The sequence below is a fragment of the Pristis pectinata genome, chromosome 1, assembly GCF_009764475.1.
Source record: "Pristis pectinata isolate sPriPec2 chromosome 1, sPriPec2.1.pri, whole genome shotgun sequence".
NCBI classification, from domain to species: domain Eukaryota; kingdom Metazoa; phylum Chordata; class Chondrichthyes; order Rhinopristiformes; family Pristidae; genus Pristis; species Pristis pectinata.
Window position 1 is genome coordinate 80,121,452 of NC_067405.1, and position 15,982 is coordinate 80,137,433.

Consider the following 15,982-nt stretch of genomic DNA (forward strand, 5'->3'; position numbering starts at 1 on the left):
AACTGAGGTGCCAAGACCGATGGGAACTCAGCTAGGAGCTTGGTGAACTCGTTGCCAGACAGGGAAATGGAGTCCAGGTGTGGGGCTGGTAGTCTGACTTCTCCCAGGGGGTAGGTTTGGAACGTTCTGGAGTGCACTAGCCGCTTCCCTCGCAGGTCGACTAACAGGCTGTGGACCCGAAGGAAATACGCTCCCAGGAGTGGCAGGGCAACGGTGGCAAGGGTAAAGTTCCAGGTAAAACGGCTGTCGCCAAATTGTAATTGAACTGTAGGCATACCGAAAGTCCGTATCGTTGTGCCGTTTGCGGCATTGAGTACAGGAACTTGTTGCCTGTTACGAGTGTCGCGACCGGTCGGGGGCAAAATACTGACCTCTGCTCCAGTATCGACAAGGAAATGACGCCCGGACTGCTTGTCCCGAATGAATAGGAGGCTGTGTCGGCGGCCAGCCGTCGTAGCCATCAGCGGCGGCTAGCCCTGGCATTTCCCTGAAACTTGCAGGGTGGCGGCATCGATGGACCTCCACGCCCCACCTCTGATGGTAGAAACACAGCTGGTTGCCAGTGTCGTCATCTGTGTTTCTGGGGTGTGGTCGCTCGGTTGCTGGGACTGGTTTAGGTAGGTGTTGGGCTCGCGGCCTGGTGATTTGGCCGACGGATGACCTGCTCTCGCGTTTGGCCTTCCACAGGACATCTGCCAGGGCAGCTACCTCACGTGGGTTGCTGAAATCGGCGTCGGCCAATAGCAGGTGAATGTCGTTGGGTAGTTGTTCGAGGAAGGCCTGTTCGAACATTAGGCAAGGCTTGTGCCCCTCAGCCAAGGCCAGCATCTCGTTCATTAGGGCCGATGGGGATCTGTCCCCCAGGCCGTCGAGATGAAGCAGGCGGGCGGCGCACTCGCGACAGGAGAGGCCAAAGGTCCGAATAAGAAGGTCTTTGAAAGCCGGGTACTTATCCTCCTCCGGAAGAGACTGGATGAAGTCTCCGACTTGGGCGGCTGTCTCCTGGTCCAGAGAGCTGACCACATGGTAGTACTTTGTGGAGTCGGAGGTGATCTGCCGAAGTTGGAATTGTGCTTCAGCCTGGTCGAACCAGACGCTGGGCCAAAGCGTCCAAAAGGTGGGCAGCTTGAGTGCCACTGCGTTGGCTGCTGCGTTGTCGTCCATTGTGTGTGTCCAAAATCCGTTTGGACTGTTGGAGTCACCAATGTAGCGGCTGCTATCACGATGTGAAAGCAAGACACTAGTCGGTGGGCTGCAGAACAAAAACTGATTTATTTTCCCGCCTTGCGCAGGCCTTTTAAGAAGAACGGTTCCCGCCCACCGAAAACGGAAATGACGTATGCGCTACGTCATCAAACTTTTCCCGCGCGTGGGTTCTCCCCGTCGCTCAGGGAAGACAAAGGCCCAATGCCATCTTGGGCCTCGCCGCTCTGACGACGCGCGACCCGACCGCCGAGCCGGTTTGCTTGCTCGGACGGTGAGTCGCTACAGGGGAATGTATTTTTTTTAAACTTTGTATCAACTTTGTTGAATGTATTTTTTTAATGCATGTTTTTTTCTATACTATTAAATAACTAATGCAACTAAATTTGTTTATCCAAATTAATGATGAGTATTTGACTGAATTCAGAGCTGTGTGTTATCTGGCAACTTTCTTATTTTGCAGTTTGAATTCTCCAGATTATTATAGTTTTCAATTTTTTTAAAATGTTTTTACACACCTTATTTCCTTAGACATTCTTGCTCCCTCAATGGATGCCATACAGGTTATTTAAGTTTAGAATGATGAGGGGCAATGGTTCATGTAATTGGCTAGAAATGGCTTTCACTGTAACACTATTTAAAAGATGTTTGAATTTTCAGTTTTTGAGGGCTGTTAGATAAATGTATACAATAGCTGCCTGATTAAGCAAACTTGGGATCCAATCCATTTTAGATCCCATGCTGGTTGGCTGGCAAAACACATTCCCTAGAAATGTTGACAATAGCATGAAAACGATTTGTGAATGGTGGATGAAAATACTTTGTGACAGTAGTAATTTTGTTTGCTAGGCCTCCAGCAACTTGTGTTTTCTTTTGAAATTGGTATTGCTATTTGTATCGGTTTATTATTGTCACGTACCAAGGTACAGTGAAAAACTTGTCTTGCATATCATTTGTACAGATCAATTCATTACACAGTGCAGATACACTGAGTTAGTACAGAGTGTATTGAGGTAGTACAGGTAAAAAAATAACAGTACAAAGTAAAGTGTCACAGCTACAGGGAAGTGCAATGCAGGTAGACAATAAGGTGCAAGGTCCTAAACTCAGCTCTGGAGCATCTGGACAGTTAAGACACCTACGTTAGACTATTGTTTATTGACTACAGCTCCGCCTTCAATACTATAATTCCAAGCAAACTTGTCACCAAACTCTGAGACCTGGGACTCAACGCCTCCCTCTGTAACTGGATCCTTGACTTTCTGACCAATAGACCGCAAACAGTGAGGATAGGCAGCATTACCTCCAACACGATTATTCTCAACACTGGTGCCCCACAAGGCTGCGTCCTCAGCCCTCTATTCTACTCCCTATGTACTCATGACTGCGTGGCCAGATTCTGCTCTAACTTCCATCTACAAGTTTGCAGATGATACCGCCGTAGTAGGCCGTATCTCAAATAACGATGAGACGGGTTACAGGAAGGAGGTAGAGAGCTTAGTGACATGGTATCATGACAACAACCTTTCCCTCAATGTCAACAAAACAAAAGAGCTGGGCATTGACTTCAGGAAAGGGAGCAGTGTACATGCACCTGTCTACATCAACGGTGCTGAGGTTGAGAGCTTCAAGTTCCTGGGAGTGAACATCACCAACAGCCTGTCCTGGTCTAATCACATAGGCGCCACAGCCAAGAAAGCTCACCAGCGCCTCTACTTCCTTAGGAGGCTAAAGAAATTCAGTATGTCCCCTTCGACACTCACTAATTTTTATCAATGCACCATAGAAAGCATGCTATCTGGATGCATCACAGCTTGGTATGGCATCTGCTCTGCCCAGGACAGAAGAAAGTTGTGGAACATGTCACGGAAACCAGCCTCCCCTCCGTGGACTCTGTCTATACCTCTCGCTGTCTTGGTGAAGCAGCCAGCATAATCAAAGACCCCACCGACTACAGGTCATTCTCTCTTCTCCCATCAGGCAGAAGATACAGGAGCCTGAGGGCACATACCACCAGGCTCAAGGACAGCTTCTATCCCAGCTTATATCTCACAATCTACCTTGTTGTGACCTTGCACCTTATTGTCTACCTGCACTGTACTTCCTCTGTAGCTGTGACACTTTACTCTGTACAGTTATTGTTTTGACCTGCACTAACTCAATGTAACTGCACTATGTAATGAATTGACCTGTACGAGCGGTATGCAAGACAAGTTTTTTTTACTGTACCTCGGTACAAGTGACAATAATAAACCAATACCAATAACAAGATAGATTGTGAGGTCAAGAGTCCATCTCATCATATAAGGGAATCGTTCAATAGTCTTATCACAGTGGGGTAGAAGGTGTCCTTGAGCCTGGTGGTATGTGCCCTCAGGCTCCTGTATCTTCTGCCTGATGGGAGAAGGGAGAAGAGAGAATGACCCGGGTGGGTGGAGTCTTTGATTATTCTGGCTGCTTCACCAAGGCAGCGAGAGGTTATAGACAGAATCCATGGAGGGGAGGTTGGTGTCCGTGATGTGCTGGGCTATGCCCACAACTCTGCAGTTTCTTGCGGTCCTGGGCAGAGTAGTTGTCATACCAAGCTGTGATGCATCCAGATAGCATGCTTTCTGTGGTGCATAGATAAAAGTTGGTGAGTGTCAAAGGGGACATGCCAAATTTCTTTAGCCTCCCGAGCAAGTAGAGGTGCTGGTGAGCTTTCTTGGCTGTGGTGTCTACATGGTTGGGCCAGGACAGGCTATTGGTGATGTTCACTCCTAGGAAATTGAAGCTCTCAACCCTCTCGATCTCAGCACTGATGATATACGCAGGTGTATGTACACCGCCCCCTTTCCTGAAATCAATGACCAGCTCTTTTGCTGACATTGAGGGAAAGGTTGTTGTCATGACACCATATCACTAAGCTGTCTATCTCCTTCCTGTACTCCGACTCACCGTTATTTGAAATGCGGCCTACCATGGTGGTATCATCTGCAAACTTGTAGATGGAGTTAGAGCAGAATCTGGCCACGCAGTCGAGTATATAGGGAGTAGAGGACTGAGGACGCTGAGAAATCTGTAAAACTCAAACCCTTTACAAATTGGCATCCAAATGTTTCTCACATTCACCTAGCTTTTCCAGACTGGAACTCAGAATCCATTTAGTTTATGCTGAAAGCACTCTCTCCTGACTTTATTGCTCATGATGCATACAGCAGGGGCAGTAATCAGGCAGACCAAGATGAAAATGGTGTTGAAATTTTTAATTTTCTGTTGTTTCCAGTTGTAGGCCCATCCAAAAATCAAAATAAATGATACCTCAGTAGGTAAGTCCACCAGACATGTGATTTTAGTTTAGTGCCAGCTAGAAAAATAGTGGTACAGAAATCACTTACAAGTGCATTAGGGTATTGGCCCTAGCCTTGGTTACCCCTTTGCTCTGGACGTGGCAGCATTATCATCAAACTGAAGCTTCTTTTTCAGTACCCAGATAATGTATGGTAATTAGACCAAGAAAACAACAACTATTTTCAATCTTTAAAAATAATGAGTCCATTTCTCCTGTTGTTACATTTATCTACTGTTCTTTCAATTCTCACTTTCACATTCCCTTTATCAACTTCTATTTTAATTTTTATTTTGTTCACCTTTTTGGTTATATCTTGTCCCTCTGGTAGAAAGAAACTTGCTCTGTTTTAAATGCACTTAACTTCCTATACTTTCTAATAATTTTATTTGCTCAAACCTGGTTTCAAATGGTTATCTTAAGCTTGTTTAGATCCTTTCTGATGTTCATCTACCATTACTAGGCCTGATTGATGGCTATGTTGCTGAGAAAGCAGTGCTGGAAGAAGCTTTGCAGAAGAAGGAAGAATTAGAACAGCACTTGGCTCTACAAGTGGAACTTCTAAGCAAGCAACTTCATGAACTCAACCAAGAGAACCTTCAACTATGTGAAGAGCGTGACCTACTACTACGTCAGAAACAAGTCATGGCTGGCAATGATGTAGAACGTGGTAAGAACCAATCTTTGGCTGGTGATTATTCAGTTTACAATGTGCTACACACTTTTATCTCCAGGTTATGTTCCTGATTGATAAAGCAAATTGGCGCTTTATAAAGAAGATATTGTAATATTTTATCGTACACAGAGATTGCAATCTCCTTTTTCAGAGCTTGTAAGTAAATATCACAATGGAATGAACCATACATCCCTCAATGTCAAATTGAGAGTCATCTCATTTGATGTTGCCTGATACTTGAGAAGTGTGTTTATTTGGATCAGAATTGTAAAAGAACATTAGGAATCCATTATTGCCTTCAATTTTATCAGCTCTGGCACTGCAAAACATGAGTTCATAATTGTTATTCTTGATGAACTGTACACATTCTGAAGTGAAACAACCCCGGTTGGAATTCTGTGGGATAAAAGCTGTCACAGAGAATTAGTCTCTGTAAATTCTGACAGGACTTTCTCGCTTCCATGTCACTGTGACAAATTACACACCAAAGGCTTTGTTTGTCTTTCTAAAATAGAAATATCAGTGTCTCGTCAATTGTTTTTCTTTCATTGGGCTCTTTGCTTTTGAGTCACCATTCTGTTCATTTTGTAAATTTTAGGTTTTGCAATCTCTTGTTAGCACCTTGGTCTGTGTGTGGTGGGAAGATAGGATATATTTGTTACTATCCAGTGCCAAGAGAAACAAGGAATGGTCACGTTGTTAAATAGAATGAAGAGCAAGTATAAGTTTTCCTCCCAATTAGTAGCTGAAGAGGCTATCCTAGTAATGGTTATCCAAGCCATCCACAGGAAAAATGAAGTACCTCTTGGACTGAGACTGCCTCAAAATTCATGAGGTCTCCCAAATGGCAAAGGTTCTTCTCCCATTTGTTAGCATATGTGGGTGTGTTTTATGTTGCCAAATGGATTGGCACTGGATCTTGCAACTAATGTTGCCATGTTGATTCAACCTATTGAAGCTTTTGTATACTGCTCATCAATATCCTCCAAACCAGCATCCGTGAGCTGCTGTTGACACATTCTATTTCAAGGAGAACCTTTATTAAAATATGATTTTTAAGTTAAGTTTTCAGTGAAAAATTGTATCCTTGGGCAATCCTAATCCAAACAAGAAGAATGCCTTATGCAAGTCTAATTTCTCATTTATTTTTTATACTAAGCCAAAGGTACATGAGTGACTTAGTCCAGTAATAAGATAAGATTTCTTTATTAGTCACCTGTACATCGAAACACACAGTGAAATGCATCTTTTTGCATAGTGATTTGGGGGGCAGCCCGCAAGTGTCGCCACGCTTCTGGTGCCAACATAGCATGCCCACCACTTTCTAACCTGTACGTCTTTTGGAATGTGGGAGGAAACCGGAGCACCCGGAGGAAACTCACACAGACACAGGGAGAACGTACAAACTCCTTACAGATGGTGGCTGGATTTGAATCCGGGTTGTTGGCGCTGTAAAGCACTATGCTAACCACTATGCTACCGTGCCTGCTAAAAGTGAGATGATGCATTTACGTATCATGCATTATTTGGGTGATATCTCAACCTTGCTATATGAGTTCTCAGTAGATCTCCTAAATGCAATGAGATGTTCTCAGCAACAAAATTTGGGCTCATGGTAAAAACTGAGTCAACTTTGTTTTAGTTTCAGCGACTCTTAAATATTTTGACTTCGGCACAGTGGCACAGCTAGTAAAAAAAAAACCCGGTTCACCTCTGACGTTGGGTGCTATCTGTGTGGAGTTTACATGTTCTCCCTGTTACTGTATGAGTTTTCACTAAGTGTTATAGAGTCAGAGTTGCAGAGCATAGAAACAGGCCCTTTGGCCCACCACGTCTATGCCAACCATCATGCCTATCGATACTAATCCCATTTGCCTGCATTAATTTCATATCTCATGGTGCCCAGCTCATTCAAGTACCTGTCCAGATAACTCTGAAGTGCTTTTACCATTCCTGACTACATCACCACCTCTGGCAGCTCATTCTAGATATCGGCTGCCGTTTGAAAAATTTACCCTGAGATCCCCTTTAAACCTCATACCTCTCACCTAAACCTATGCTCTCTAGTTCTAGACACCTCTACCATGGGAAGCAGACATTAGTTAGCTACCTTCTTCCTCCAATAATTTTTATATACTTCTATCATGTCATCCCTCAGCCTGCTTCACTCCAGGGAAAACAGACCTAGCTTATCCACTCTCTCACGATAACTTGCGTCCTCCAAGTGTTCTGGTTTCTTCCCATGTCTCAAAGACATGCAGGTTGGTAGGTTAATTGACTGTTGTAAATTGCCTCTAGTGTGTAGGTCAGTATAGAATCTGGGGGAGTTAATGAGAATGTGGGGAGAATTAAGATGGATTAATGTAGAATTGGTATAAATAGGTGGTTGATGGTATGGACTCAATGGGGTGAAGGGCTTGTTTCTGTGTTGTATCTCCCTATGACTATATGTCCCTAGTTGGCTCAATGGACACAGTGAGACATTTGTTCTTTGTGGGTGCTTGGTTCCTGACATTACCTGCCCCTCTTTTCCTCACCCAAAGCAGTATTTATGTTGCTCTTTGTGTACTGCAAGTCTTAATAAGATGATTTAGGTGATGATGACAGCTGAAACCTGAGGAACCAGTGCAATGAAACTTTCTGGCATTACCTAAAATATTGTGGTCCCCTTGCATGCATCTCTAGGCAAGCAATCTAGCCACTATTTATGTGAAATGTTGGATTTGGTAAATCAGTTGGGTTGTCAAGCCATTACAGAAACTGTTGTAATTTCTGTCTCTGATGGTTTGTACGCGAGAGAAGTTTCCATTGAAGTAAGTGTTTGCTAGGAGTGCTGTATGTGGGTAAGCCAAAGCATCAACTTTCCATTCACCATTTAAAGATAATTCTTTTGGAAAAATCTGGATTTTTTTTTAGTTTTTAAAATACCTGTTTCATTCAGTTGAATGATTCCAATGTACGTGCTGTTTTCCAGTAATGAATATCTTGAACAAGATATTAGTGCCAAATTTGCCAATTTGTCTACTGCACAGTACTGAGCATATTCAATATATTTGGTTGTGATGGTTGTCTTTTCTCAATTCTTTGTTTCTCAGGCCACCAAACTGAACCAATAATCAAAAGGGATTCAGGTTTGTCCCTTTTTGAAAGCAATGTTGTATGGTTTGTATTGGGAAAAATGTGGCATTTGAATGTTTTCAGCATTTTAGTCTTTATAATCTGTTGCCGAATTGATCTGATCAGAATAATTTCAGACTTTTTTTAAAATCACTACGCCTGTGAAATGCTGTGCATGTGCCAATCAAGACTCTGTGCATGTGCCAATCAAGACTCCGTGCATGTGCCTCAAATTTTTGTGCCCATTTTCGATTTCTGTTTGTGTAAATTTATATTAAATCTGTGCAATGCAAAAGTTTCTTGTTATAAATTTGTACTGATACAGCTAGCCTTGCACTCTGTGAGTAGGGTTTACTGTTGTATAAATCAGAACTCCAAGATCATTGAGCTTTTTGTTGCTCTGTTTAAGTGCTGGAGAGAAGCATTAATTCCCAGTTGAAAAGTATGTTTAAATTGAATTTCCTCTTGCACTCCTATTTTCTTTACTTCAAAGCTGAAATCTTCCAGATTCAAGCATTCGCTTAGTCTGAGAAGTATTGGGCTAAAAAAGCTATTCTGTTTTACATCTTGTCTATAAAGTGCAACATTAGTTTGTTTTACTGCACAGAAGAGTCTTTATGTTCTATAGGAAGTGTGCCTTAGAAGTCTTATTTCCTGTCATAAATTTGAAACTAAGTCACATTTACCAGTATTGGAATTTATTCTGCATTTTTACTACTTGTGTTCTGCATGGCATGACCTGGTCTGGACCTGATCAAATATTTGAGATGTTGCCCTCCTCTCCATTATCATTTTCATAATGTTTAGTGCTTGTTATGCTCTTGGACATAACTTAGAAGTTGAGCCTCTTTGCTTACACTCCAGTAGGAAGGTCTGACTTTGTGTTCATGATTGAAATCAAAATGCACAACTTTCCTGCCATGAAAATTTCCATTATGGAATCAAAAATGCACATTTTTTTTTGTTACTGCCAATACTCATGGTTAATTTATGGTAACAAATGGAAACAAAACTGGAGCCATACCTAGCCAATGGAATCTGCTAAACATTGGACCAGCAAAGCAACTTGCTCTAGGTAGTGGAGACGCAAGAGACTGCAGATGCTGGAATCTGGAGCAACACACAAATTGCTGGAGGAACTCAGCAGGTCAGGCAGCATCTGTGGAGTGAAATGGACAGTTGACATTTCGGGTCGAGACCCTTCATCTTTTCATCAGTGAGTCTCGACCGGAAACATCAACTGTCCATTTCCCTCCATAGAAGCTGCCTGACCTGCCGAGTTCCTCCAGAGTTTTGTGCGTTGCTTCTACATAAAGCCACCCAGACTGCTGTACTGGGGGTGAGGCAGCTATCTTCTGCAATGTTTTGAAAGGGTGTCAGCTCATAAGAGGAAATTTGCAGGGTTGTAGTGTTAATCCACAGTGTATGCAGTCATTTGAAGGAAAGATGTAGACTAAATATACAGTAGTCACCACTCTTGGCATTTAAAAGTGGGATTTTCCTGTTGATTATTTGGTTTTATCCTGGCAGTGCGTGGAATATGCTTTTCTCCCCCAAGTTTGTTGGAGATTCAAAATATATTTAAAACTTCAATAATTCAGAAATGTTCTGTTTGAAAATACTATAATTGTGGATCTGCCTTAAATGTTTAGATGGAATTCGTTTGTAGTGCTCTGCTGTGGATGAAATTAATAAAACAAAACAATATTCAGCATGTGTATTAAAATTTTATTGTAGTGTGACTTTCAGAATTTCATATTACAGTGTAGAAGGTGATTTGGATGGCTGTCATTTGGTTCCCATATCTCTTTTGCTAACATCATCTTTGCTGTGTTCAGGATTACTGGAGGAGACAGAGCGTTTGACCAAGGAGAAGCTAGACATCCAGTGTCAGGCAGACAAGGATCGTGCTGATCTTCTATCAAGGACAAAGAGAATGGAAGTGGAGTTGGAGGAAGAGACCAACCGCAACATTGAGCTAGCTGACAAATGGCACTTGGAGGTTGCTGACTTGCAGCAGCAGATCCAGGCACTTGAAAAGCAGCTCAAGAATTATCGACAGTTTATGGATGTAAGGAAAAAAGAATGTGAATTGTGATAATTAATCAACGTGGTTGGATTACATATTCAAATATTGACCAACTTCAATGGCGTACAGATTGCTTTGAAACAAGAATGGAAATAACATCAATTTGCTTATTGAATCACTAAAATGTTGTTTGAAAATTGAAAAGAAGGAAAATCAGTCTTTAGCTAGCATGATAATTGTATCCTCTCGGTGCTCCAAACTTCCTGAATAATTCACATGCTTCTTGAACAGCATGTTAAATGCTATCTTAGATCTGGTCCTGTGCAATGAGACAGATAAAAGTAACAATCTTGTAGCTAGGGATCCTCTTGAAAAGAGTGAAGAAATTGAATTTCTCATACAAATGGAGGGTGCAATAGTTTGATCTAAAACCAGTGTATTATCCCTAAACAAGGGAGACTACAATAGGATGAGGGAGGAGTTAGACTGGGAACACAGGCTATATGGTGGGACAGTTGAGGAACAGTGGAAGACTTTCAAAGAGATTTTTCACAGTGCTCAACAAAAGTATATTTCAGTGCAGCTCCAACATTCAAGAAATCTCAACACCATCCAGGAGAAAGCACTCACTTAACTGGCACCCCATCCACCACTCTAAATATTCATTCCCTCTTCCACCAGTGCACAGTGGCTCCACTACACACCACCTACAAAATGCACTACAGTTTCTCTCCTAAGCTGCTCCCTTAGCACCTCAAATTCATGACCTCTTTCATCAAGAGCAATGGCAGCAGATGCATAGGAATCCCCAGCTTACAGTGGAATATCTCACTATTCCTTCATTGACTCTAGCCAAAAACCTGAAACTCCCTGCCTAATAATACTACAGAAGGACTGCAATGGTTTACTTTCTGAAGGATAATTAGGATTTGGCATTAATGCTTGCCTTTCAGCGATACCTAGATCCCAAAAAATGAATGAAAAAAGCTGTTGAGATTTGAAACAACATTTCACAAAATGGGAAACAACTTGGAAATGAATTAGCTCTTCAAACTTAACTTGGAGATGAGTCTTTGCCCAGAATAACTATCCCTCATTGTCCATTTTCTGAATTCAATGAGCAAAATCAGCAAAAGGAAGAAGCTCACCAGGATATTAACAATTAGTTAGCTCAGGCTACTGAGTGGTTTGGTCTTGATCCCACATGTTTTTGATCTTTTGACAGGTTTGTTTTTAGCCCTGACATTCCAAAATGTTTCAATCTTCCTGATTTTTTTTTAAGGCATGATTCTAGACTTTTGTGCACTAAGAACTGGAGCGTTAAATGTTTATATAACTCTTGAACAGTGTCAGTTGGATGAGTGGCCTTTATTCCTCCATCTGCCCTTAAAATATAATTGCAGCTTTTACCTTATAATTTTGCTGATAGCTTTCTTCACATATTTCACTTCAAGGTTCGGTAATTAGCAATGCATAATCAGTTCTTAACTGCCCTTTGAATAGTAATCCACATTGACAAGCCATAAAAAAATTATGCTTGCTTTAAGCAGGTTAAAGTTTGCTCATTGCAGACCATGCCAAACCTGGATTTTACATCACTACTTTCCCCTCATTTTCTACAGTTTTGCAATCCCTAATGCCATTTGTTGATCAACAATAGTCTCTGTTCAGCCCACTCTCAACAATGATTTAAATAAATCAAACCTCTGTCTTCCATTGTGGCAAACTGTGTACATGCTTCTATATTGGCCACAATGTGTTAAGCTATTAACCCCACAGTACAGAATATTTTATGATAGGATCAGAAATCAGTAAAGTGTGTAGAAAATATGTTTTTGGCATTGTAGAGCAGAGAACAGGTACCCTTTTGTTGAACTGTCATTTGTAGCAGTTTTCAACATTACAGACTTTCAGGTGAAAACTACCTGTTTGCATCCTTCCCATGTTTGTACCTTCCCTCACTCACTCTTATTACCCAGCCTAGGAAAGGGGCATGTAACCAAAGCCAAGGCAGTGCAACATCTCTCATCCTCCGTTCTTGTTTCCTTAGTTTTTCCCAATGTGTAAGGTAATCACTTGTATTTGTGGTCTCGTACTCAATAAATAAGAAAATTAATAAGGGAGAATAAGGAGGAAATAAAGTTGAGAATTTATTGATGGATCAAAAGATGAACAGAATATCAATTTCACAAAATCATACCTGAGAATTACTTGTCCTTTTTCACTCAGGAGCAAGCTGCCGAGCGTGAACACGAGCGAGATGAGTTCCAGCAAGAGATTGAAAATCTGGAGAAGCAGTTAAAACAAGGATTAAAATCACTAGGAGGTGGTGATTTTACTGTCTCAAAGGTATGTCTGCCACTACAAATTACTTTCTGCATATTATTCTCATTCAGAAGCACTATTTGCACTTCATGTTATTTCTAAACAGAATTTTTCTTTCTTCCCCCACACCCCTCTAAACCCGAAACATGGATATTTTAGAACGATTATTTGAGCCTTCAGGTATGATTAAATGTTGCCTTTGTTCTGTTCAATCAGTAACAACCTGGCTGCATGCTACTTCGCTCCTAATCACTTCCCATTGACATTTCTACCTTCTGACTCATCTAGTTTCTCTTGTAATGAAGTTTGTCTTTTAATTCCTTCATCTAAATTCAAATGCTTTTAATACTAATAATGGTGACCAACTTTGGTAATTCTGAAGTTTATTTGAGAGGGCAGTGAAGTTTTAAAAAAAAAATTGCAATAAAAACTTGAGTGATAATTGACCTGGAATACAAGTAGAACTAAATTAGGTGCACAGTGTTGAAGCAGGTAATGCTATCAGCTTTCACCTCCAGCTGATCCAGACTGCTGGTGCTGAATTTGTAGAATTAGTACTTTTTTGTAACTTTTTTTCCCTCAGGAGTTCTAGCTTCCCCCCCCCCCCCCCCCCCATCCCAAAGATGTTCTGGTTGGTAGATTAATCATCTCCCAAGTGTGGGTGGTTTAGGTTGGGGGAATCAGGAATTGATAGGCATATAAGAGAGAATAAGTTATAACTGAGGGAATGGGATTGATAGGTCAGCTTAGACTTGATGGGCTGAACAACCTCCTTCCACGTCACCAGAAAATATGAGAAAATAAAGATGAGAGTGATGTGGTTTTGGTTAAGTGTTGATTCAGCATGTGGATACAGTACCTCATTATCATAAGGATTGCTACGGTATTCAGATATAGCTGACTGCAATGTGGATACCAAATGATTCTCTCTTGCTCTTTGGCCATGTGAGAAATCTTGGTTGCTGTGATGGAGGGCATGGAAGACATTATGACTTTGATAAAAATAGAACCATAGAACAATACAGCACAATACAGGCCCTTCGGCCCACCATGTTGTGCCAACCTTTAAACCACACCTAAGACTGTCTAACCGTTTCCTCCCACATATCCCTCTATTTTAAATTCCTCCATATGCTTATCTAACAATCTCTTGAACTTGACCAATGTATCAGCCTCCACCACCACCCCAAGCAGCACATTCCATGCACCAACCACTCTCTGGGTCAAAAACCTCCCTCTGACATCTCCCTTGAACTTCCCACCCATTATCTTAAAGCCATGCCCTCTTGTATTGAGCATTGGTGCCCTGGGAAAGAGGCGCTGGCTGTCCACTCTATCTATTCCCCTTAATATTTTGTATACCTCTATCATGTCTCCCCTCATCCTCCTCCTTTCCAATGAGTAAAGCCCTAGCTCCTTTAGTCTCTCTTCATAATCCATACTCTCTAATCCAGGCAGCATCCTGGTAAATCTCTGCACCCTTTCCAACGCTTCCACATCCTTCCTATAATGAGGCAACCAGAATTGGACACAGTACTCCAAGTGTGGTCTAACCAGAGTTTTGTAGAGCTGTATCATTACCTCGCGGCTCTTAAACTCAATCCCACGATTTATGAAAGCTAACATCCCATAAACTTTCTTAACTACCCTATCCACCTATGAGGCAACTTTCAGTGATCTGTGGATGTGAACCCCCAGATCCCTCTGCTCCTCCACACCACCCAGAATCCTGCCATTAACCCTGTACTCCGCCTCGGAGTTAGTCCTTCCAAAGTGCACCACCTCACGCTTCTCAAGATTGAACTCCATCTGCCACTTGTCAGCCTAGCTCTTAATCCTATCAATATCCCTCTGTAACTCAGGCTAAAAGCTAGATTTATTAAGAAGTTTTCTGCCAATCCCTCTTATCACCTCTTCTAAATTGAAAGTTGTGGATGCCAAAAGGAATGAGTCCTTCAGTAAAAACTTCTTCACTGATGCCTTTATCCTAGTAATTATTAGATGGGATGTATCAATAGTAGACTGATATATCAATATTAGTCTACATTGATATAGTCTATATCAATAAAACACTGATTTCAAGCTCATCGGCCTGGAGTTCCCTGGCTTGTTCTTGCAGTCCTCCTTAAATAAAGGCATTATATTAGTCATCCTCCAGTCTTCTGGTACCTCACCTGTAGCTAACCTTGTTATAAATATCTCTGCCAAGGGTCCTGCAATTTCTTCAAGAATACTTGAACAGGCCCTGGGCATTTGTATAGCTCTACAATTTTATTAATTTCTTTCTTTCTGGGGCACCAGGCCAGTCTTAAGTTTACAGCCTTTGAATTGTAACTCTTCAAGAACTTGTTTAAAATTTTGACATATAAGTTTGCTTTCTAAAGTACGTAGTGCAAAACTGTATCAGCTGATGGGTGGATTGATAACCAGGTTCCTAGATATAAAATAATTGGCAAAAAAGGGAAGTAATTATTCTTTTTGATGCACTGGGCTGTTCTAATCTGAAATGCAATGCCTGAAACAGGCAAATTGATTAATAACTTGTAGAAGGAAATTAGTGATATGATTGAAACAGGAAAAATATGTATGGATGTGAAAAAAAACAGGAAAATGAAACTAATTGGAAATCTTTCAAAGATCAACACAAGACACAAAAGACTGAATAAAACAGAATATTCAGTGGGTAGGTAGCACTTAGGAACAGAGTTGATGATTCAGGTCAATGACCCTTCATCAGAATTCTTCTGAACATCTATTTTTATTTCAGATTTCAAACATTTGCAGCTTTTTGCTTTGAGGCATGTGAGATTCAATGATGTGGTTAATCTGATACAAAATAGTGTAGTTTCCAAACCTCCCTGGTTTTATCATTCCAGAGATTATAATACAACTTTTTTCTTCAGTGCATCAGCACAAGGTTGCATATTTTTATTGTGGGTTTTCAAAGTAGATTGACCATGTAAGTAAAGCAAGTTTAGGGATAATGACTGTTTGTTTACTTTTCTGAAATCCAGGGAAATGTTCCACCCAAGACTGCCAGCATTTCGTTGGTTAATTCTTCATTGCTTGTATCTGCCATTACTCTTTTTCTTTCATTCATTTGGGTGACATGACTGTCTCTAGCACTCAAATTGCCCTTGAATTGATCTATTTGAACTGTTGCAGTCTGTCTAATGATATATTTTTTTGCAGTGCTGTTAAGTAGCGCCTTCCAATGTTCAGATATAGCAGCATGAAGGAACACTGAAATATTTTCTAGTCAAGATAATGTGTTTCTTATTACAACACAGGAGACATTTGGCTC

General features: G+C 41.3%; 1 protein-coding gene across 1 annotated transcript in view; it reads left to right on the forward strand.

Annotated features, from left to right (window-relative positions):
- Positions 1-15,982, forward strand: part of pcnt (pericentrin) — a 203,315-nt gene that overhangs the window by 129,123 nt on the left and 58,210 nt on the right. The window contains exons 28-32 of the mRNA XM_052012027.1: positions 4,995-5,201; positions 8,303-8,338; positions 10,163-10,395; positions 12,583-12,702; positions 12,838-12,858. Of these exons, the coding sequence (XP_051867987.1) occupies positions 4,995-5,201; positions 8,303-8,338; positions 10,163-10,395; positions 12,583-12,702; positions 12,838-12,858 (617 nt within the window). The remainder of the gene's footprint in view (positions 1-4,994; positions 5,202-8,302; positions 8,339-10,162; positions 10,396-12,582; positions 12,703-12,837; positions 12,859-15,982) is intronic.